General features: G+C 40.8%; 1 protein-coding gene across 4 annotated transcripts in view; it reads right to left on the reverse strand.

The window, feature by feature from the left end:
• The window catches only part of WNK1 (WNK lysine deficient protein kinase 1), a 105,386-nt gene that overhangs the window by 24,071 nt on the left and 55,883 nt on the right, over positions 1–25,432 (reverse strand). For 2 of the 4 annotated variants that reach the window (XM_086479379.1, XM_086479369.1), the window contains exons 5-17: positions 21,590–21,678; positions 19,929–20,148; positions 19,378–19,714; positions 18,096–18,283; positions 9,158–9,229; positions 8,368–8,517; positions 6,844–7,317; positions 5,421–5,702; positions 4,648–4,739; positions 3,929–4,091; positions 3,365–3,481; positions 972–1,145; positions 149–200 (exon numbers count right to left, since the gene is read on the reverse strand). In XM_086479379.1, the coding sequence (XP_086335505.1) occupies positions 149–200; positions 972–1,145; positions 3,365–3,481; positions 3,929–4,091; positions 4,648–4,739; positions 5,421–5,702; positions 6,844–7,317; positions 8,368–8,517; positions 9,158–9,229; positions 18,096–18,283; positions 19,378–19,714; positions 19,929–20,148; positions 21,590–21,678 (2,410 nt within the window). Of the gene's footprint in view, positions 1–148; positions 201–971; positions 1,146–3,364; positions 3,482–3,928; positions 4,092–4,647; positions 4,740–5,420; positions 5,703–6,843; positions 7,318–8,367; positions 8,518–9,157; positions 9,230–11,685; positions 12,907–14,679; positions 14,938–18,095; positions 18,284–19,377; positions 19,715–19,928; positions 20,149–21,589; positions 21,679–25,432 lie in introns of all 4 variants that reach the window. The other 2 variants (XM_086479356.1, XM_086479362.1) reach the window with 2 other exon arrangements.

The following is a 25,432-nucleotide window of genomic DNA, read 5'->3' on the forward strand; positions in this document are numbered from 1 at the left end:
AAGTTAGAAGTTTAGTGATACTCGGTTGTAACTAAATACATAGCCTGCAATATGGAATGTGCACTCCATCATACAAAATAAAAAACTTGGCTGCACCCATCCGCTGAAACAGAAAAAGGTAACTGTTCAAAAAAATCACAAGACTTACCTATTCTTTGTGGCATGGAAGATGTAGGATCTGGCTGTTTGAACTCTAATTTCTGTAAAGTAAGATAAAATTTAAAGTTCTATTCTGAAACAGAAACCCACAAGATAGTTCTTAAAATGCTAGCTTACTGAAATGTGGGCATTTAAGGTAAGCAGTACCTTGGACCCAAGCACCATTACTTAAGTAGTGGAATTCTGCCCAGATAAATGTCAGCTACACTGCTTTTAGAGCTTCTCAGCTTAGTGACCACCAAGACAAAAAATTGATCTAACCACTCTTTTGTTAACAGGCAGTCCAACCGAGTTCCTTAAACACTGTGCAGATCAATGGATGTTTCAAACTAGTTCTGGGTGGAAACAAGGCAGAGATTCAGGAACTGTCAACCCCTTCTTATTCAACCTGTGTTTCCTGACTGCGCCATCCAATCTCTTAGCAGCTCAGTGGGCAGAGGGCCTGAGTCCAGGCTCTCGGTGTTTAGTGAGCAGCACAGGGCTGGGAGTTTGTGTCCTACCTCACAATAACCTCAAATCCAAGAAGCCTCAGCATTTAAGATGTCTATTTAGAGGACTGTTAGTACATTCAGCAGCTTTGGAAGTGTTAAAACATGTCAAAAAGCAAGAGGTCTACACTATTTGTCTTTCTAAATGAATTTTAGGCTCTCACTCCAATACGAAGTTTTCTCCACTTGTCTTGTCTTTTAGTTATTAAAACCTTTGATATTTCTCATGAAAGAATGTTTCAGTCTCTACCTAGCTCTACTCATAAAACCATACAACCCAAAATGGAAAACACAAAGAGCTAAGGCAATCTGCCCTTTACATACCTGTGACCCTGGAAAGAAGCCATCATCTTTTGTCTGCATACTCTCCAAACCCTGATCACCTTCTGGCTCCACGCTTACATCCTCACTTAGCATTTCATCTGCCTTCTCAATAATGTCTCGTACCTGTTCTACAAATGAGTCTCTCTCGGTTGCTAAAATAAACTCATTCTGCACCTGTAAAGAGAACAAAGCAACAATAATTTTCCACAAATTATTTCAAAACAATATATTGAATAACCATAATTTATTCTTGGTGTTAACTGTTTGCCCTCCCTTCACTGTCCTTACGTGCAAGATAAAAATGGTGACACCTTAGAGAAAAGTAATTGTTTCTAAAATTATCTCCAGCTCAGATATATTTGCCCTGGTTTACTCTTTGCTGTGGAAAAACATTCAATCTCACTACTTCATCAAAATGTCACCTCAATCTCTGCTTAGCATAGTGAAATTTAAAATTAGCAGCCTTGTCTTACTGCAGTTCCTCCTATCTAATGTAATGTGCAATTAAGAGCCACATTTAAAGGAAAACAAAACCTTAAAAAAAATTGAAAATTCTGCATTGCAAGGTATGGTCTGTGCTTCTCTCCTTCCATGCCATATAGAACTTCTACCTTATGCAGGTCGCACATCACTAACTCAAAGTCTGGCTGTAATACGTAAATGCAAGTACTAATTATGTTCCAAATACAGGGAGGGGAAGATTGCTCAGCCTATCTAGTTTCAATACATTCTATTGCTTTATAAAAATACATTCTGCTGCTTATGTTGGAGGAAACAAGCTTAAACAATATACTTGGCATTTAGAAAGACATTTGTAGTTTGGTCTGAACCACGAGAAAACTTTGTCTCCTGAAACAAGGCATAGTAAAACTCTGAAAGACAGTTAGTCTATGAAACAGAAGTAAAACCGTCAGTCACAGTATCTCTGCTGGGAAAGTGCCTTAGAGGTAAACGTTGCTGAAACATTGCTTTTACGTCAAGTTTCCGGGATGCTAGTTCAGAAAAAGGAAAGACAAGCACGATGCGCTTGGATCAGCCTTTGCAATACAGAACACCTACTAGTTAAAGAAACCTTCAGTGCTTTAAGCTGAGCAATGACAGACACCTATATGGGGTATGCTTAACAGTATCCGGATTGAAAGGAAGCCAGTAAGTCTTACAATCAAAAGTTTCCTCAACATTCAACAAGAAACCAATGAGCACAAAGTTCCAGATTCACTTGTTTAAACTAGGTTGCACATTTCCAGCTAGGTGACTGCATTCTGGATGCACAGTTCTCTTATTTCGCTTCTACTCATCTTCAAATATTTGTGGGGTTTGTTTGTTTTTGTTGGTGTGTGTGGGTTTTTTTTTAAATCAACAATATGCTTATTCCTCCACAGGATCACTTTAGGTACAAGGTGAAGTAAGACACCTGTGTATTCTCCCTGTATTTCATGGTACTTGAATTCATGGTATCGACATGTTTACACTGCCATACATGTCCATAGCCAAGGACTTCTTCCTCTTTCTCAGAAAGCCATTAGTAGCAAAGAGAATTTCTTCTGTGTCACTGATTTGGTTCCTTTTGACAGGTATGAATCCTGCACACACCACCTACTATTTTGCCACCTCTCTAACCTAAAAGATGAATGCTGCAACAGGTGCCCAAGAAGTTAGCAAAAAAATTACTTTGTCATACCCCCTCACATCAGTAACACTAGAACAATCTCGGTTCCATTCAGATTGTACCAGCCCAAGAATATGAGTTTAAAATTTTTTTTTAAAAAAAAAAAAAAGGAAAAAAGGGCTGGGGGGAGTGGGGGTTGGGTGGAGGGGTGTGTTTCTATTCCATGCTATGCAGTACTCTCATTTAAATGTATCTCTGCAGGTCAAGTTCTTTTCTGTGCTTTACTATTATACATTGAATGGAGAGGTTTTGTCCTTTGAGAAAGTCAAAAGCAGCAGCAGTCATTTTGGACTTTCAGAAACCAGAAAGAGATTCCCATTTCAGTCGAGAACAGCAGCAAAAAATCTCAAAGCTCAAGCGTAAGTTTAATGTTTGCTCTCAGAAAAGCAAACAGATTTTGTTAAACCTGGTGCTTTCAAAAAGTTATTTGCAGTTTTTAAAAAAAAATAAGATTGAAAAAAAACAAAAGCAGATTTACTTGATAAAACCGCAATTCTAAGGTAAAAATGGACAACTTTTCATGTGAACTGAGCACGTGATATTAACTGTCAATTTGGCATAACACTCTGTGCCCGCCCAGAGTTTCTAGTTGTGCTCGCGTATCAATAAGGTGAGCACACGCCATGCTACATGGAAAAGCAATTCCAAAACACAAATGAGAAAATAAGACTGCTTATATTACTACTGTGACAGAGACTGGATTCAATTCTAGAATACACCTTACCATAATTGAAGCTATTTCCTCAGGGTTGTCACCATCCAAATCAAATTTGAAAGTAACCATTTTCCGATTGTGTGTCTCTAGCTGGCATTCCACCACCCGGTCACCTTTATTTGAAACCTAAAGCAAAGAAAACAATAGTTCAAACCAAAAGCATGAGAATCTAAGACTTGTGCTTTAAAGCTCACAGAGACAAGCCAATGGTATCAGTTTAATACAAACACATTTTCTCTTTCAAGTCTAATAAATGGTGCTACATACAGCATCACTTTTTCTGAGGATACATCAAATATTCTGGTACAGTTTGTGGAATCACTGGTGGCTAAGCAAGCCAATTTTGCCATATCTAATGCTCCAAAATGCTCTTAATAGATGATGTTTGGAATCCTGACTCCAGAAGCAGAAGAAATACACGGGATAGCTTGTGTGCTCATGGAGGGGGCCAGGAGCAGTGGCAGCACAGAACAAGACCACAGAAGACATACATTCCTCATAAAAAAATAAATTTTTGAAGCTCAAAAAACGCATAATCACTACCAAACTGTCACTGAAATAAAAAATACTCACATTTAGAATTCTCAGTTTCGGCCTAGCAGTCTTCTCATGGCGAGAGCGACTGCGGACAGACCTCCTCATATGACGTTTCGTAGTCCTCCCTTCATGCCTTCCGCTAGAAGTTGGAACATTCTCGTTGCCATCACTCAATCCTGAAGCAACATCAGAATGCGCACTAAAAAAGAAAAAGCAACTTTACGTTAGCATCCATGGACTCCAAAACTGCAACCACATGGTTTACCCCACCAGATGGTATTCTCTTCTGTTAGTCACAGAATAGGGAAAAAGAGTCCTGCCAACACTTAGGGTTGCTTGAATAACAATTCTAATAGTAATTATTTAGTTACGTATCTCATGCAAGACAAGTTGTACAAATATATCTTCTGAATATGTTTTTAAGCTACTTGGAGTTTGAATTCTGTTTAAGTGTCAAAAGGACAGAAAAACATCCCTTATGACCCATTTGACATTACAAATAAAAAAGGATTAGAAGGTAAATCACTATACACAACCCTATTTACTCCTTCCATAGCCTGCTGTAAATCAAAACTTACTCCACCTCTCATAAGCCTATTTTTCCTCTAGGAAGTTTATTTCCTCACATCCTCAAGAACATCCTTAAGGAAAAAAAAATATCCCTGGTGAAAAAAGATACCTGAAGATCACCCAAGGAAGAATAATCTAACACATGAAATTGAAATTCTGTTTGGTGAAGAGAAAACAATGCTTACCTATCCATAGAGGAAGCCAAAGCGGTAGACTGAGCAGGCTGTGTTGCTGGAAGAGTCTCTGAAGGAGCAGTCTGTGAGATGCCTTGAGTACCCTACAGATAGAAACCTAAATCAAGAACCCCCCCAAAGAATACTGTTCCTTTTCAAGTAACTCAGTAGTCTTCAATGTTTCCTCCCAAATCAGTTGTGAAGTTAAAACTACTACCTTTTTAGAACTTCAAACGCATCTAGACAGCTCTTTTTACAAAAGATTCTAGAGCAAACTGCAGTAAAGCAAATCACCATCTGAGGAGGGGTGGGGAGAGGAAAACAGCCATCCTTTCTACTCCTACGTGTCATTACAGTTTGCCATGCAGCTGCAGTCTTACAAGCAGAATGTGCAAAAGGCAAGCCAATGCAGAAGACAAAGACAACTCCAATTCTCCGTAGCAGGAATTAATGCTGCAGGGAATAGGCTGCAGCACTAGTAGCATTAGCAACAGACTATTGGTTGCAGTTTGTCTTTGATATGGCAAAAATGTTGTACAGTACTAGCAAGAAGTGAAGTGTTAACAGGTTTTTGCCTGCAGGATGCACACTCACTTCCCAACAGAACAGCCAGTGGCAACAAGGTCCCCACATTGGCATGACATTCTGCTGTAAGAAAAAGGTCATTTGAAATATTAACATCCAACTGAAGACAAGCATGGACAGGATTAGTTCCCCACAGACGTACACTGTTGCATAATTCAAACACCCTAATTGTATTGTTACATTATATTCAACATATTTACCTCCAAAACTGCCTGCTGCGAGGAGGCAGATGAGGCCTGTTGCGCTAAACTCACTGTAGGCTGGGGCACTTGAACCTGTCCTCCTAGGCTGCCCATGGGAACTAAAACGTTTTGCTCCGCATACGGCTGCACAGCAGGAGCAAGATAGCCCGGCTGAGCCACTGCATCTGCGGGTAGGGGAGGGGACAGGACAGCAGAAGGAATGCTAACAGAGGCCACAGCAGAGGAAGGTGCAACATTCGAGTCCCCTTGGTACTGGGGCGGCAGCCGAGATGGGAAACCCTGTAACAGAAATGAGGGAGTCAAGTTAGCGAATGTCAGAGCTAATTACGAAACAAGAGAGTAAACGAATAGTATCAGTTTCAGGGGCATGTTCCAACCTTCTGTACTTGCTCAAGCACTCCCAAAATCTTCCCAGAGAAGCAGAGCAAACTGCTCATGTAGCCAAAGCTCAGCTTGCGAGTCACCGTGCTTGAACCAGCAAATTCCCACCCAAAGCCTCAAGTCTCGCAAAACAATTTTCATCTCCCAACTCTCGTAGTTGCCTATTTGGCTTCGTATTTTAAGGCCTGAGACGTGAAACGAGTTTGAAGAATTTTCAGGCTGAACAACTACTGCACAGATGATGTTACGCAACTGCTGCTGATTCTTGAGACTAGTGGCTAGAATGCTCTTGTGTTCTTCCTGTGCTCTCGTGATGAGCTGACTCGGAAACCAAGGAACATTCCCACACAGTTTCTGTTCTACAGCACTCCTCATAATCCCAGTGCAGGTATTTCTATATCTATACAATTTTTGTTCTAGAAGAGCAATCGTATGCTGAGTCACTATTTTTGTCACTATTCATATTGTCATTTTTACAGTGATCACACAAAGTAGCTGAAGCAGTCTATGCCCACCAGTCTACCATATCATGACTAGCATCAGGTACTTACGTCACGTTCAAGGTCCATGCCATCAGACTTATTTCTAGAAAATCCATGTCCCCCCATCCCCACCCCATCTCAGACTTGGAATGAAATACTGACATTGTTGAATATGCTGCCATTGATTTTCTTTCCAACATACATCTCCCATTTTCAAAATCAGAATTTTTTGAATTTTTTTCCCCCCAAGTTGACAGATCTCTTGGATATATAGCTGTCCTCCTTCACACAGTGGCTGAACAAAGTCCTGCACTATGATTCTGTCATTTTAGACAAATTCCATTGCCAAATATGAAAAACTCAAAGCACCAGTGTGTCCAAGGACTTTTTTTTTTTCTGCCTCCTTAAAATGGTCCTTTACCACACAACAGAATAATCCTGGTGGCTTAATGGCTCTCTTACGAGAAGTGAGTTGGCCAGGGCACACAGTTCAGACCTGGTACCTTAGAGGAATAGGTAAAAATGTGGAGAAGAGCTCTGCTGGCTTGCAACAATACCTGGTAAAGAGCATCTCCAGCAGGAAGTGAAGCTTCAGCAGCTTGTCCAATGCTGACTGGCAATCCCACGGACTGGACAGCCGGCTGCAGGAGCTGCGGGAGAACCTGGCTGGGCAACTGAGCTACAGGCTGCATCAGTGTGGGGAGCTGGCTAGGGACACCAGTTGATCCTACAGGGACAGCGGTTGCCGCAGCAGACGTCGCCAGTGTGAGCAATGGCTGATTCATGCCAGCTGCCATTGAAATGGGCAGTGACTGGAAACCTGGCTGAGCCACTGACACGTGAGGAGCTGCTACGGGCAACTGAGAGACTGAGAACTGGGGAACCATGGAAGTTGGCAAGGGCTGTCCCATGGGTAGAAAATGAGAGCCAACGGGGACTGATGGGGCAGCTGAAGGCTGAGGGAGAGAAGGTGCTGCAACAGGTAATTGAGGCTCGCCTTGGATGATCGACACTGGTTGGGAAACAGGAAGCTGGGGAGGTAAAGAAAATAGAGATAGATTTTTTTTTTTTTAAAGCAGGGTTGCAGAAAGCAGAGTTTTTACACATTAGTCAAAGAAAGAATTATTCAAGTTACAGCACTCTGTTAAAGTGAGTGGGGAGCACAGTTGGCAGAGTGGCTGGGAAGCTGGCTGGAGTTCCAAAAGGTCCTCACTTCGCAACACTTCCCTTGAAGAACTCAACAGGCTCTTGAAACAGACACCCACAGAGGGTGAAAGAGCAATGTTCTAATACCCTCAAGCACTGACTTGAGCATAAACAGAATCAAATTCCCCTCAACTCTGTCCCCAGAGCCAAGCCTGCCTTCTTACAGGAAAGAAGTGCAAATCTTTCAAAAAATCTGTCAGCTTTGGGTATGGGGACTAAAGCAATGGAGAATGAAAAGCCACTGTGCCAGCATTCAGAGAATGGCAGGGGATATGTCAATTAAAGCCAGCAACGATGCAACTGGAAAGGCAGTTTAGATGAACAAGCAACAAAACACAATTTTAAAAACAAAATCAAGGCTCACATGTTCAAGATAGAGATATGAGCCAAAATGAAGTAATACTCAGTAACAGAAGCTTCTTGACCAGGTAGCAAAGGAGAAGAGCTGAATAAGTAAGATGACAGAGCAGGCAGTCCTTGTGGTTCACTACCTAAATAAGTGAACATGTTTTACACACGTAATGGTGCAGAAGATAGACATTGTTGGGAAGCAGAGAAATGATGACAAGTTCCTGGAAATCCATTCATAATATACCATTCATCAATACGTCTCATGGTATTTTTTGACAATTTAAAGATCTTTGTGCATGGAAGTGCTGTTCCTCCCTCAAATTACTTGCGACTGCCACATGTGAAAGTGTTTCCAACACGTTTTCCAACAAAATTGACAGCTGTAGTACACTAAGAACACTATTATCTGGATGAATGTTTTGGAACCATTAGAAAAGATGACAAAAGTGAAAGTAGCAACATGTTGAATTTGTCAGCTGTGAAGAAGAGGAAAAAAATCTTCTGCTAGAAAGAATTTTGTTTACCTGTGTCCCAGCTGCTGCCTGAGGCATTGGCAAAATCTGTGAAGTTTGAGTTTGAGAGACAGTTTGTGTGGGGGTGGCGCCAGCAGAAACTGGTGGCTGCTGCATCTGGTATTGTCCAGGCTGTTGGGAAGAGGCTGGCTGCTGTGCATTCTGTAGTAGGGAAAAGAGGCAGAAGCTATTTTTTCCCCCCACAGAAGTTATTAAAGTATATCCTATTTAAATTCTACTTTTTTACTCCCTCATAAATGACATCACTGGTTCTTCTGAATATGCTGAGTCAAATAAGCTTTAGCAATTACTTATTAGCATTACTAATATAACTCCATTATCAGCACCAAATCTTGCAACAGAATTATTTCACCTGTGAAAACAAGAATGAAGATTCTATAAAGGAAGAAAAGGCAGTTAAGAGAAGAGGATGTTGCAGGAGATAGTATTTCCAGTTAGAAGAAACCATAAGAACAAAGTCTGCCTGTCTAGACAGTCTAACTTACAAATCCTAACATGCCTCCTCTTGAATGGGACTGCCACTGCAAACTCAGGCGGAAGTCAGGGAAGACAGACACATGAAAACAAGCATTAACATGATTCTAAGAATAAATTTCAGAATTAAATTTCAATTAAGTCGATCTCACAGCATGTTAAATTGGGTGAGAACCAGAGGATTCCTTTGCTTTTGTCCAAAACTCTGGGTTGAAGGGGGGACGGAGGTAGTCAATTGCTCTTAAACAGTCATCAAAATCCTGTACAGAAAGTATTGTAGTCCTGGGTTTAGGAGCTGTGATCTTACCTGCTGAGTGTGTTGGGTAGGCTGGGATGGCACAGATGCACTGCTTGAGGCTGGCTGGCCTTGCACCTGTGTCTGGAGGAGAAAAAGAAAAAGACAAGACTAAGCTTAAAAAACCCCTATGGTTTTGGCAGCAGGCAGTTAAAATCATTTCTGCCTGGAACGATCTGGTTGAAATAGGTCTCTAGCTGTCCTTTTGGACAAGCAGTCCTTTTGGCCAAATTCCACTATGACAACCAGAACAAAACAGAGCAATCTGGAAAAGTACGTAACTCCATTTTAAGTTTTCCAAAACTACCAGCACAGAAAGTCTTTGCAACCCACATGCCCCTGAACACGAGACAGATCAGCCTACCAGCTGCTTCCTCCGCTGATGATGCTTTAAGAGCAGGATGCTTTGGTGTGTTAACTGGAAACAGAGGCATTAAGTTTTACCTTTACATGTGTTTTAAACACAGTTAGGTGGGGGGATAGAAGGAGGCTAGAAGGAAATAAAACTATCTGTTAAAAAAAAAATAAATCAAAGATATACAGATTTCTAGACCAGTAACAAAGTACTCAGTACATGTACATGTTACGAGTTCCCTTTGAGAGGCATGTCAAATTACAAGCTAGAAATCACTTCCAGACTCACAACCATTCAAAGACTACCAAGAACTGGGTACTGAAAAATACGGGGGTTTGCATTCTAGCTAAGACAGAATTTCTGAATAAGCAACGAAAAAAATGGATGAGTGGCATACAAATGAATGTGGAAGATGCAGAGGAAAATGGAATGGATCTTCATTATTTTTGTGGCTGACATTTTTTTATCAGATTCCAGGACCTTCATTATTATTTTTGTGACTATTATATTTCTTTATCAGCTCCTGGGAGAAACCAGACAAAGACCTCCAGATGAGTTCTCTGAGCATGCACCACTTTGGTGAACTGCCTTTGTAAGAAATGTATCTGGTGCATAAGTATCATATCAGAAATATCTGCTAAAATCTCTAAATGCTGTAATCATTCAGCTTGCAGGAGCTTATTAGGAGCAAGTTTATTAAAATTACATATTTTTTTAATTACAGAAGCTTTGGGAAAGCAGCCTGCCAATGAAAAGAACCATTTTTTTCTTTGCTGTTTTAGGCTTTTATTGGCTAGGATCTAAATGTGTGCTACATCCCACTGCCGCAACATCTGTTCATATTGATTCAGCTTGTGCTTCAAATTCTGATTTTTAATGAATCAGATAAATTATCCCATAACTTATATTCTGTAAAATAACCATGATCCCTCATTGTGTTTTCCAGATATGCTTTACATCCACCAGAATTCACTTCCTGAAGTTTAACAAAGGTGGATTTTGGAGAAACAATCCCCATGTCATTTTCAAACATCTTGTGTAGCAGTTTCACTCCACAAGTTCTCCTACACCACAAACATTACTATCTATTAGACCAGTGATAAAAGCTGTTTCAGCTTTATAAAACACTTTTATTATCCCATACAGAAAGCCTTAATTACTTAGTTCTTGATTTTACCACAAAAAAGCAAAAAGTTCTCCTGCAGTTCCTTCCCACAAATCCCAAAGTTGCTAATACTCCAGTAACTAAAATGTCAGAGCGCCTCTAATTCCAAGAACAAAAGGAGTAAGAGAAGCCTACTTAAAGTAAATCCTCTATTCTCACAAAAAATTATCTTATGAGAAATTTCAGACTACAAGTGCAGACACAATGTATAAACACATACACCTCACAGTCGCAGCGTACAAACGCATTACTGACTACTGCACATGTAAATACCACATACACTGATAAAACATGTACTTCCAAACTAACCTTTAGGCCTCAAATTTTGCTTTTTAAAAGGACACCATATTCTAGGCTTATAAGGTAGCAAAACAGTTGTTTGTGCCACTACTTTACTACTCAGCTTGTTTAGTTTCTTTAGTGATCCTGCAAGTACATTTCCACATCCGTATACACATACATAGCATAGCTTCTTCCATTCCTCTCTTTCCACAAGCCTAGAAAAAGCTCTTACATTTTGGACAGTCACCAAATTAGCCTTGTTGTTGTCTAATGAAACATTATTCATACGAAAGTTCAACTTCAAATAACACATTTCATGAAATAGCTAAGGAGCAGCAACAAAAATACAAAGCAAGTTTTACTATCACTGCTGATTCAAACTGTGAAGATACATTTCATCAAACCCACTGCTGAAGGGCCAATTTGGTACTCCGGCTATGTCTTGCCAAAAGAACAACTAGTCCCAGGAGGAACACTGGCCATTTGTTACCCTCAACACAAAAGCCTACCGATATCTCAGCCAAAGCTGAGCACAGACCAAGTGGTTGCTGACACCTCATTATTTCATTGCAACCTGGTACAGACATCCTAGTTTACTACTGACTTGGTGGAAAAACACCCCCGTGAATGCTAACGCTTAGAACCACATGGAGCAAGTCTAAGAGCAAGGCTCCCTTTTACGTGCAAGGTACGACTTATAAAAAGCAGAGAAAATCTGGAAGGGTTTGCTCCTGTAACCTGAGGATAGAGTGCAGGTGGTCCTGATGAAAGCGAGGTGGACAAGGCCTGCTGAGTCGAGGCTCCCTGGGGGAAGCAGATGAAGAGCTGCGACTCTTGCAATACCTTCTGAGGCAGCTGAACAATGGGCAATGAGAAGTCTGAACCAAAAGCAGAAGATGATCCCCCTGTAGGGGGAGGAGACTGGAAATCGCCAGTGTCAGAGGAAGTCAGTTGTGAGGAATCACTGGAGTATTCTGGGCTTCCTTCCGGCCAGCTCCGCCTGGCAGAGCCCCCTCTGGGACCTGCTAACTCAGGACCAAGATAGTTACACTGCTCCTCTGTCACAGGCTGAAGCCGACCGTGCGACCCTATGCCTTGGGTGGATTCCTCTTGACTGGTCTCCATAGAGCCCCGGCGACTTCTGTAGACCCGCTGGGGTAAAACTGCCCCTTCTGCTGAAGCAGAAGTCGGTGTGTGCACATGGAACTCAAAGACACAGCTTGCTCTGCCATCACCACTGTGAGAGAGCACAGCGGGGGCAGAGTGCGGAACAAATACCTGGTGGAATGTCATCTGAGCAGGATCTGCACTCAGAGGAGCTGAAACACTGGATAATGGAGAAAGGGGACCCATCCCAGAATCCAGCCTCAGGTTCTGAACATGTCTTGCCAGGTATGTTTGCCCCGATTGAAAGTCGAACACAGAGCTTTGTGGAGGACCACCTTGCCCATGGTTTGACTCAGAGACCTGCTTCAAATGTTGTTCAGTCGCATGAGGGTTATAAGCTACTTGATCATATTGCTCCGATACCTGTGATGGATAGTGCATGCCCACCAAATATACAGCTTCCGGATGCATTCTGTAGTGAGCATCCTCTGGAGGTGTTGGTCCAGATCTATAGTCACTGTGGACAGGAGCTGGCTCAAACACGGGATTAACTTGCACATGCAGAGGCTCTCCAGCGACTCTCTGAGCTGATGTGCCCAGCATAACGAACGCCTCTGGTGTCCAATTGGTGGGACTACCACCGGGTGGAACTAAACTCTGGCCAGTCTTCAGCAATGGCTGGAAGTGGCAAGTTTGGGCTTCCAAAAATGAAGTGCTCTTGCGCCGCTGAGCGACTGCCACCTTCGGCGGGCAGACAGGTGGTGGTGAGAAAGACACCGGCCGTTCATGAACGGTTGGGAAAAATATCTGTGAATCTGGGAACGTTGGTGTTCCCCCACGCGGATGCTGCGGCTGTATTGACATGAACAAGACAAGTAATTCATACATTAAAAGTGAAAGCACATCAACATGCACAGTTCACTAGGCAGTTCTGTGAAGTAACTTTATAGAATGACTACTCAATTCATGGTCAAAAACATACAATACTTAGGAAATTTAGGTGAGTTGTAAATATCCATTAAATACATCCATGGCAGGCATAGCTACAAATGGAAACATTTGCTTGTGTTAGAGCTGCTTTTCCAGTCCAATTTCAATAATTCACAAAAAGAAACCAGTTTTGCTCCTGACAATGGAATGAGATTTATTGTCATGGGCTATCTATTGTGATCAGTGCTTGAAATCCAACCAAACCCCTGAGGTTACTGCCATATAGGGAATATGAAAATCCAGAACTTGATAGCAGCAACAATGCAGAGCATCTAGTTTGCACTTAGATAAAAATAATATTTAATCTTCTAACACAAAAAGCACAGTGCTAGTGTCCTGTATGCTAACCAGAGAGCTAAAGAGAAACCTTTTGAGACAAAACTGAACCGTTCCAGCCCACAGCTGAAAGTAAAAAAAAAAAAAAAAGTATGATAAAACTGCAGAGCCTACAGATTCTGCCAAAGTTGATCATCTCTTTTTATCCCTTTGATCACCTTTGAGCACAGAAAATGACTTTTCACGTAGGAAATTAGCACTCACTGAAATGAAATGTAACCCTTGCCTGGACAATAAAACATTCACAGGTTTGGTACCAGCAGAGTCCTCAGGCAATTCCACTCCATCTGATGTACTACTTCAGATGAGGCTCATCTTATTTAAGATTTGTAGGGAAAATTTCACTAAAGAGTTCTATGTAAGAATACCAAACAATTTAGTAATTCTGCATTTTTTCATCTCTGCCTACACTATATGCTGAGAGACAATGTATTATCTACCCTCAACGAAAAAAATTGCAAGAGTCAGTAGCAAACATGCTGTCTTTAAGACAGATGGCATTTATGACTTGATTTCAAGTTGCTGTTTCCACATTGTTCTCTTTCTCCCCAGCCCCTTTTTTCTGGAAAAGCAGCAGCAAATTTCCATAGTGACCAATACTAACAAGAAGGCGCTACAGGACAAGGAGCTCTTCCTACGTTCTGAAAACTGGTTCCACTTACTTCATTTACAGAGAAATGTTTCTCAAAGTTTATTTTGTGTAAATCAAACCCCAAAACTGAAAAGAGACTACCTTCTGTCTTGCAAGCTATCTTGCATCTGACTTTCTGAGAAACAATAAACTGCGGCTTCTTCCCATCAAGAGGCAGCGGAAGTGGCATTTCCGATTAAAACTTACAGAAAAATCTTCAAAAGTTTTCATACTCTGAATTTCTAGTATCCCTAGCACAGCTAGCCAAAGCTTTTAGAATAACCAGCCACAACAACAAAGCTTTAAAAGCTAGTTGGTTTGTGCAGGGCTTAATTAACATTCAGTGCTTGCTTAGAAGCTGGAAAATAAAAAGCTGGTCTTTTGACTTAAGGGGATAAGAACAGCTAGTCTTCCCTTTACCTTCTGTGGTACAACTGGGTAATTTACATTTATACTGTCCTAAAATACAAAAAACCAAATGGTCAGCCACTGATGATGTTTAAGTGTACTGCTTCCCAGAAAAAAAAAAAAACAACAACATTCCAGCAGCACAGTATAAGGAATAAGCAATCAACTCTTCATTTTCTCATTTAAAAAATGCCCAAACCCCAGGATGTATTTAATGATAACTTATCTTACTGCGCCAGGAGGCTAATGGTAACACATACAGGACTGACAGAGAGGGAGGGCAGGCTGGAGCGTCGATGCTTGCGTGGAGAGGCAGAGTGCATGGGCAGGACACTTTCCAAGGCTTTAGAAAGCTTTTCTGCAAAGGTTTCTTCAGGGACAGTCCGAAGGTAGAAAGGAGAAAGAGGTGCAGACAGCGCTGGTGGTGGGGTGCAAGGAGCACTGAGAGGGATGCAGGACATAGAGGGAAGAGCAGGAAGGTGGGGGACACAAACTGACATGCTACGACCACGTTGAGGCTAAAGGAGGAAAACAAAAGTTAAGAATTGAATACTTCAAAAAAAAAAATGAATAGCAAAACCAGCAAAAGTATAATGAGGTAGAAAAGAAATGCCGACACACAATGAGAGGCCCAATACTGACTAATGTGTGTGCAGGAAGATATGAGAATGCTGAATGAATGCCAACACACACTGGGAACAGGCTATGTGCACCTCTGAGGACCCAAGTTTGCCTTCGGTTACTGAGCAGTGTGGGAAGTTCCCTACTACCTTTACAAGAAGCACGTGGAAGGCAGAACAGACAGGAAAGGGTATTTTCTCTGGGGCCACTGATGCAGCCCATACTGTGTGTACTCACAGCATCTGGTAGTCTGACAAAAAACCTAAACAGATACTGATGAGCTTTCAAACATTCATTCTTAATTTAGAGAGTGGATGTGTGTTTACACATATCACCTCTCCCAGTCCCTCTGCTTGGGCACCTCCTTGCCTAAATTAAGTGGACTAACTGTATGCAACTGGCTCTTTATTAACTAAAGCATTACCACAAAAATTTAAACATTACACATCCTACAACATGAGTTGTGGAAAAATATTGGTTTAATGTGTGGAAAATTCAGCAAAATTAGTCTTAGACAAGCATTTTCCAGATGCTGGGCCAATAAAAGCATCAGGATTTTGTAATCTTGCCACAATCCAGAAGGCCATAGGTCAAAATCCAAGCAAACTGGAAGAATGAGAATTAGGGTTTGGGGTGGGTTTTTTTTGGTTGGTTGGTTTGGGGTTTTCTGTTTGTTTGGGGCTGTTTTGTTTTGGTTTTTTTGTTACTGCTTTTTTGGTGTGGTGTTTTTTGGTTTAGTTTTTGGGTTTTGGGGTGGTTTTTTTAAGTGAATGGAAAGATGATGATTTATAAAAGAGGAAGTCTTCAACTGCAAGTTTTCCTTCTCTAATATTATATTCCTCTTATGGATGTAATCCACAATTTCTTAACATAACTGAAATCAAATACAGACCTCCAGGGGAAACCAGTGGAGATCCTATTTTAAAGATTTCTGATATGAGAAATCTTGCTAGACTGCTCAAAAATTTGGGAGAGGTGCATAAGGGAACTCAAATGTTTAAATATAAATACTTCACTCAATCTTCATCTGTTCCAAGGCAGGACTAGTTAGAAATTAAGAGTCAGGAATAACCATATATAACTAAACTATTCAAAAACATCTCCAGTGATGGAGACTGCAGTACTTGACTGTCCCTGTTGGTTCAAAAAAACACCCAACTTCCCAAATAGTAATTCCACACTGCAATTTAGGTTTATTATTTCTTATTTTATCTGACAACAATGTTGTGGTCTGATTAGCCTCCTCCTATTTTACAGCAGCCTTTACAGCTTTGTCTCTCCTCAAGCTCATCTTTCATAGGCTCAGCTTAACTATTCCGGTCTTCCCACATAAACCATGTTTTCTGTATTTCTGGTGGGGGGCTGGTTTGTCACTCTCCTCTGCATTCTCTCCCAATTCACCCTCAAATTCACTCAAGCGGGGTGTCCAGGATGGACTTACCAATGGCTAAGAGCAGAAGAACTATTTCATATAACATGATGTTTGCCTTTTTCACAACAGCATGATGTTTTTGACCATGTCCAGCTTGTGGTCCAATGTAACCCCTGACTTTTTTTTTTTGGCAGAATTGCTGCCTAGTCAGTTGTGCTCATCCTGTACTTGTGTAGCTGATCATTCCTGTTTAAGCATGAACCTCGTTCTTGTCCTGATTGAACTGCATTCTATTTCTTTTTAAGGACATTTCTCCAGTTGGCAGTATTATTTTGACTTGTCATCCTGTCTTCCCAACAAACTGTTGGTAGTTCCTGTGGTGTTCTACTCCGTTCTGTCAACCTCCTAGTACCACTGTCATCATCACAGAGCACATTTTATCAGTGAACGAAGCAGCCTGACTATACCTCTGTCATATGCTCGTTCACCCATCCCCTCTCAAAATACTGTGGTCTTTCAACCTGGAAACTAGCCATCGTAAGACAGTGAAACAGCTTCTGGTCCAACATACGCCCACATACCAAAATATGGCTTACCCAGAACGAGAGCTTATTTAGAGGAATTAAAACCCCATTTGATCAAGGACTAGCAGTACCACACACTTCAGGTACAGTGCCTTTGAAAAAGATGGAGATGCTTTGCTTGTGAGTCAAACCAGCATGTTTTCTAAAAAGCTAGTAACACCAACGATTCTGTAATAAACCTACAACCACAGGTATCAAAAAAAAAGTGAGGACCCTCAGCCTTAAGTGTCCAATCTTCTCCCTTATGGTATTACTATGTTATACCATAATGTCCCTGCCTCAGATTTTTATTTGTGTAAAAAAACTAGTGACAAGGGAACCACTGAAGACAATATAACAGTAGCAGAGTTCTACTCCAGAGTTAGAATAGATTTCTGCGAACTCTCACACTCAGATCTTAAAACATACCAAGGAAAAAAACATACCAAAATAAAAGGGCAACACAAATGAACATAGTAGGAAAAGTATTTGTGCCCAGTGCAGACTTTCCAGGGAAAAGGAATACGCATGGCAACTGATGAGCAAATCAACACAAGCTAGAAATAAAATTGGGAACAGGGGTGTGGGGTCTTTTCAGTCTGAGTTCTCACATGCAGCATTCTATAACAGTTAAAAAACCAAAATCTTACCTGCAAAATCTGTAATCAAAGACTCACAGAACACACACAGCAATTTCATACTTATGCAGTAGCCCAAATTACATTAAACCCTTCTTCAAATCAAACCAACCGCTTGATCCCTGGTAACTTCACATACACACACCAACTTCCCAAGTGAGATTAAATGTTTACGTTTGTGAGATAGTCTTGTTCTGATGATGTTACTACCATCCATAAAAAACCTAACCCCTCATTCTGCTTAAGTGCTCTCGAGATTAAATAAAACCTTTAAAGACAAATACGCTCTTGCACTTTCCACTCCCCGCCTAGACTCGTCACCTTGCAAAAATAGCCCCTTAACCGCTTCCATGCAGAATTTGGATGACATGCAAAACAAAACATACGTGGAAGATTGCCTGGCAGACTTTCCTCTCGCCTTTCAAGAGAAATACAAAATCAAATAATTCCATGCGTTGGCAATGCTGTAAGTTGTGGCTTACCGCTGCAGATGGCTGATATCCTCCATGCTGTTGCGACTGCACTTGGCCAACTGAAGCTGCATATCCCTGGACTGCAGCTGTTGAGATTGACTGGTCATGCTGGGAACCATACGACACAGTCTGTTGACTGCTCACACATGATTCGGTATAAACAGATGACCCCTGGCCACTGTCAACTGTCCCATCAGCTACAGAAGTTAAAGACAAAAATCTGCATTTCAAGAACTATATTCTGGATTCACAACTTTGAAGATATTATAATCATTCAAATTATATTGATGTTCGTGCCATGTCACGTGGACTTTATCAGCATTTTACCTCTTGTAATATTTAAGCTGGTTAAAAAAAAATTTGTTTCTTTCTCAATACTCCATATTCCTTACCAATATGCCTTCCCCTAACATCTGGAAAAATCAGTAAATTCAGGCATTCTTTGGGAAGACACTTAATAGCGAACTATGATTCCTGTGAAAGGCTAGACTATAAACTTAAATTCCACATCATTATGAATGAACTTTCAGGGGTTTCTGTTATTTTTATTTAATTTTACACAGACATATACAACAGGTCTGTGGCACTGGCTGGCAGACGCACCTGATGTAGGCATAGTAGAGAACTTAAAATCCCTATTACCTAAAGAGCAGACAGTAATTTGCTTTCTAACTTCACCATGCTAATACAGAAGTTCTCATCTACCATCGTTGTTCAAATACCAACTCAAATACCCATTCAAATGTTGGGATGGCAGGTAAGGAAAACTTAGGAGTGTTAATTCATCTTTTCATGTATAGTATGTAAAACAAAAAATTGAACCTTTTTTCAGAAAGTTATGAGCTGAACTGCTTGGACAATAATTTGACTTCCACCTTAAATGTAAGTTAACAAGGATTTAAGTGTCTCTAATAGCTTTAACTGCACTGGGGCAAGAGTATACAGCCTTCTGCAGGGCCAGAATATACTGTCCCTATAGGTGGGCAGCAAAAACTAGGACATGTGTTCATGCTTCAGGTGCCCCAGTTAGTGTATTAACTTGAAACACAGGAAAATTATTTTGTGCTAAGACACTGGACTGTGAATTGTGCCAAGACTTGGCTCAGCTAAGGCACAGGAATGCACCTTATTTTGCTGTGCTTTCTAGCAGCCTAACGTTCTTCAGCAGACAGCAACGGCAGACAGCAACATCTTAAGATATTTACTGCTATACCCACCAAAAGTTTAAGACTCTAAGGGGGGGAACTGTGTAAGTGCAAGAGCTCCTAAATAAACCAACTGACACACTTACAAAGAATAGATATACTGGGCTGCTGGAACTGTAGTTGTTGGTGTTGATCAGCTTCCGGTTCTTCAGGCTCCACTTGTGTAGAAACCGATGCAGAAGTAGTGGGGACAGCAGTAGTACCAGTGACAGATAGGGGATGCTTTGACCCTGCATGGGAAGCACTTGATGGTTGCTGTTGCTCCAGCTGCTGCTTCTGACTACCTTCTTCCTGAAGCTTCTTCTCCTGTTCTTCTCGCACCAACTGACGCTGCTCTCGCTTTCGCTTAATCAAAGATACCCTGTCCTTGATAGCTTTCGCCATTGTCTTGTGATCCCCTTCACAGACATAGCCAGATTCCACCTGAAGGAGGATATATTCACAGAATTCAGACTGTCATAGACAGCCACTGTTGTAGTGCTGCAACACAAGCTACCACTCTCTGACACTAACTTCTCATTCACAAACTTCTGAAGCTGCTCTATTTCTAGACAGTAACAGCAGAGGCTGACAGACTAAGCTCCACTGCTAGAGAACGCCAGTACTTCCGATGTTTTGTAAGACCACTGACACTTACCATTTCCTGTGCTACATCCTCTGGGACATCCCTCTCCAAGTCAAAGGAAAACTCTATTGCCTCATTATCTTTATATTTGCCCTTGAGTTTTTTGATGTCTTCAATTCGCAGCCAGAGTTTAATGGCAATTTTTTCTCCGTCATCTTCCTCTGCTAGTTCTACCCGTACTCCAGTCTCTTCTTGGAAGAAAGCATGATTCAAAAGGTCCTTAATAGCATATCTAGCATATGGGGAAAGAATGTAGCAAGCACACAGTTATTAGGTTTTCATAAAATATTACGGAGTATATTTCCCTGATGATCCTTCAAATTTATTCTCTACATTCCACGCTTCTCCCATGAATTATTTGACAGCCCATCGTTCAAATTTCTATTTAAAAGCATGATGGAGAAACAAAATGCAACAATGCTACAGATATACAAAAAAAAAAATACCACACATTGGTCAGCAGAAGTACCAACAGATTTAAGCCAACTGAACAGAATATAGCGTAACTAAAATATAAGAAAACTTCAAGAAACAGTTTGGTTTTACTGAACATTAACATCCAAGACGCAACCCTTAGTCCCCAAATCAGCACAGTAATCCAAGCGTGTATTTCAATCTATTTCAAGATCTCATCAAAAGCCTCATCTAGTAAATTCAGCACTAGATAAGCACCACATGATTCCTTTCATACTTCATACTATTTTGAACTACTTCAATTTGCATTCTGTTTGGCACAATTAGAAGCTTTGTCATGAAGGTACAAAAAAGATCTGTGTTCATAACCAGTAGTAATCTAAAAGTTAACCATGTAAACTAAACTGCAAGAAATAAGTGATGTGCAACCACAAAAGTAACTTCAAATGGGAAAAAATATGAAATTGTTTAAAACTAAGAAAAAGAACAAAAATTAAAAATACACAGCCTTGCCATCAGATGTAAAACTTTAAGAGTTAATAGAAGGGGATGAATAAGCATCCATGAACTGACAAAACTAGCTCTGAACAGAATAGCAGGAGGCCAGAGGAGGACTGAAGGTTGAAGCATTTTTAAATCAGACATTCAGTAAGCAACAACTATGTAAAAGCAGAAAACAAAACAAACGGCACAAATAAGCCATCAGAGCAGTTACAGATTTCCTGTAATGGTATAAGTTAATCACTTCAAGTAGAAGTCATCCTGCAGAAAATGTAGACGAAAATGAGCAGCAAGAATTTAAAAAAACCAAAAAGAGCCCTCAAAATAATCAACCATAAAATGCCAACAAAATCAAAGGGACAGGAAAAACAAAGGATTACAGAATAACAAACCAACCAAACAATCCAAATACCTGAGAACCCTGAAGAACTGTCCTCCACTATTTTGCTAACTAGGTCAAAGTTTTAATAAAAGCAGTAGAATTTCTGAATAAACTGACATGGATGGTTACTATAGCATTTGCACTTTTCCTGACACTGTTAATTCTCTAAAACAATCATCGAATAAGAATCTACCAAAGAATAGAAGCTGCAGAAGTAATACTGACTTCGCAACTTTCATCAGAACACAGAAGACCTCAGGAACTAACTGGATCTGCTATTGCCACAGACAAAAAAAAACCCAAAAAACCAAAACCAAAAAACAAACACCAACCTCAGACAGAAAGTAATACCTCTGTCTGAAAAGAAAGTACCTACCTTTCGCCTTTGTTTTGCCGAATGCATCCCTCGATGATCTCCTTCACTTCAGGGATTGCTACTTTATCGAAGCTGGCTGGCTTGACACCCTGGAACATACAAGCAACAACAGAGAAACTGGAAGGCCCACCTGATTTAAGTTTCAAGTGTGTTTACAGACCAACTATTTCTACTCAATAAATAACTGGCCTGAATTCCCCACCAGCGCAAACTATAGAGAAACCTCACCCCAATCTTACCGTTCACCTGTTTGTTACTGATTTTTGCAAACCACCCCCCCCCCCCCCCCGCCCCACTTCTCAGCTACACTTCCATAACAGAAGGCTTTGGCTGTCAGATTCTCAGTTATGATAGGGGAACCATTTAGTTTCCACAGAAGTTATGCTGGTTAAAGGAAAGTACACAGACTGGACCGAGAATGGAAGGAAATGTTTCCTGTGTAACACTAATGCATGAACTCACATGACTAATTTAACAGTCCAAAGGATTCTGCTACTTCCCAGAATGTTTCCAATATGCCATTATATGAAGTAATTTTGGCACAGATTGATTTTACAGGAAAAATCTTCACCCAGAATTATCTGACTGGATCATTAAATAACTTCCCCAATGTTTAAACAATAAAAAAAAAGAAATTAAAAAAGAAAACTTCCCTGTATTTTAGGTCTCCCCAGAAGACCTATTATACCCAAACTACACTCCTGCATCACTGCTATTGTTAGTCCAGGAAAATGAGCTTAGCAATACAGACCTTTAGAAAAGCCCTTCAACAACACATGGCAATCCTTTCTCCAATACATGCTAAAGCCATTGGGGGACAGCAAAACAATATCTAAGTATGATCAGCTACTCAAATCAGTAAAGCAAACAGGCCATGAGATATGACCATCTGGGAATTCTGCAAAACATTGCAGGCAGAGCGCCAAGCTCCATCACTTAATCATGGCCAGAAGCTCTATTTTGGGGCAATTGTCTACAACAGCAAAATTTGGCACTCAATTTTACTTGATTCAGCCTTTAGCTTCAAAGTCTGTATTTAAGACAGCAGAATGAGAGAGGATTGAGACATCTTGTTCAAATTCTGTTATATGAAGAGCCCACATTTTCAAGCTGAACAATCCTTAAATCACACACTTGATACATCTGTCCCTGTGTCGCTGGTAAATCACAACTAAACAAATAAAAGTGAAAACCATGGAGTCTGAAGTACAAAAATAAATGAAATAGTAGGACAAGCATCATGATTCACGTCCTAACCAGAAAGCACTTCTTCCAATATCCTATATGATACTGCTGCCCACCAAACAGGGACACCATAACATGACCCTTCCTCTGCTGTCAGCAGGAAACAAGTCTTGAAACAGAAGGGCTCGAGTCTCTGTACCAGAGCCTTTGCAACTATAGACCTTCATTTAACTGAACATGGAGACTTAATACGACAATAATTTCCATCTACATTTAGACACCTTTCTCTGCCTTGGCCAGACATGGCAGTACATTGACTTTGTAAGTTCACTACCTAAAATACTCCCTACCACACTCTTCCAGGAGAGGGCACAGTTAACATCAACTTTAACAGATGCAAACACAAAACTGGGAGAAGCACAAGAGTCCAGTCTTTCAGTGGACAGCAGGACTATTTGTCACTACATTTTACAAAGGTGCTGTATCTGGAATTTTTAAAAGGACAGAAAAACCCAAACCTATAGAAAGAGAGTTTTTCACTTGAGAAAGACTTCCTGTTACAACAGCATTCTGCTTACCTATTTCTTTGCGCTAAAATTTGCTATAATGAAATTCTAGCAATTGAAAAATCACAGAACTGAAAATATATTGTGACTAGAATAAGCCCTGAAACAGTTGGTCAGTGAACATTACCTTGATGCTTTTAAAGACTTCATTGAACTTTAAGACTTTTGGAGATCAATGCTTCAGCTGGTAAGACACCAGACCGAAGCTTGGATGGGTAAGTTTAATTCCGTAGCCAGGTCATATCACAAATCTCCAGCTTCCTAGCAGGATACCACAGAGTCCCACACTCTACAGGGATCCATAAAACTAGTTTTAGTGTTTACTACTGGCACCAAGTACCTGTTGTGTCTCTGCTCACACAGCGGACTACTCAGACACACCCACCTTTAATTATGACCAAGCTTAAAATGATCCCACAAGTTCAGATTCCTTTATACAGAGATAGATGTTTCTATACATAATTTAATACTCTACTATATACACAAATATACACACACATACACACACAAATACAACAGATGCAGTAATCATCCAACTGCTTATTGTATATACTTGTATCTAAATCCACCAAAGTTTAACACATCTAAGTCTCCTAAATAGCTCAAGCCTCAGACATAGCAGCAGCCTGCACGTATGTTCATTTACACTGTGACAGCAGAAGGAAAATGTCAGATCTGTGACAATCTCATTTCAGAAAAACTAAAAGCTAGGAGAAGTAAGACAACCGGTACAGCAAAATATTAACATAACGAAGCCAGAATATGAGTATTTTTTCTTAACTATTTCACCACAGGCTCTGTTCTTGCTTGAAGCCTGAAAAGGTAAAGCTAAGAACAGATTTTAAAATCAGTGATTCAGTCTGCTACCCTGTGTTTCTCTATCCTGAAAGAAATTAAATAGCTATCCAGAACCTTCAGGACCTTTCATAAGGGCCGTTTTACAATATCCCATTTTGTAATCCCAAACCAAGAGTTCAGTTAACAAGAGAAGCTCCTGCCAGCCTCCTCCAGCATAGCTTCTGTGTTCCCAACTGGTCCTCAGAAAATCTGGCAGAACCTCACACTAGGGCCTAAAACCAACAGAGGAATCTGTGTTCAAGCAGCTACCTATTTCTCAGTTTGTTCCACAGTCCACGAGAAAGGTTGCCTAAGCCTAGTCTACTAAGGTGCTGACCAAGCACCCTTTATGACGAAGTTCAGGCCACTTAAGTACCATCAGCTTTTAAAAACATTTTGGTTTTTCCCTCCTTCAAGCACCAGGGGAAGTGTCAAACTATTTTACATAACAAGACAGAGGATACTACGAATGATAAAAATCAATAAATCAATGAACCCTTTTCTACCTAGAGCTGCCTATACACCTTAATCTGCCATCACAGAGAAACCAAAGGGAGGCCAGGGCCTGCAACTCACATAACCTTGACATGTCCTTAAGAGCGCATGAGCTGTGCAGCCAAGCATACGATCCTTAGTTTCTGAACCCAAAGGCACTCAGGTACATACTAAGCCATTCAGTATTTCCTGGGTTTCACCACACTTACTGCAAGATGGTCACATTCTTGTATGCCTCTTCTGGTCCCCAAACTCCTTAGAAGAATTACAGGACAACTCATTTTTTTAATCTACTAGTCCTGTTCCCCAGGGACAGTTTGATAAGAACTAAACACTCAAATCCCACTAGCATTTTTTCTGAGTTTGCTAAAGAAATAGAAGGAAGAGCTCTTGCAGAGAAAAAAAAGAAAGAGTGTAGATAGGTATAACAGGCACACGTGAAAACCACCAACATTTTCTTAAGCTACCATCTCAAATAGCATGAACTGGCAGTGCTGATGAAAGCAAGTCTCCTGTTCTCCATCTCCCATTCCCACACTCAGGTCATTTCCTCCCTTTTGCCAGCACACGCATTTATACAGCTGCATAATGAACCAGATCATGGTGGTTATCAGACTTGAAACAAATCCGACCAAAAAAGCCCGCAGGAGTTTCCAGCAAGTGAAAGCTCCCCAATCTGGTTCCCTACACTGTTGCGCTAGCTCTCAGACTTACAGAAGGAAAGTGACAGTGCGATAGCTAACAAGAGCAGGACTGCTTC

This window comes from Leptosomus discolor, chromosome 1 (assembly GCF_034619465.1).
Source record: "Leptosomus discolor isolate bLepDis1 chromosome 1, bLepDis1.hap2, whole genome shotgun sequence".
In the NCBI taxonomy this organism is placed as follows: Eukaryota; Metazoa; Chordata; class Aves; order Leptosomiformes; family Leptosomidae; genus Leptosomus; species Leptosomus discolor.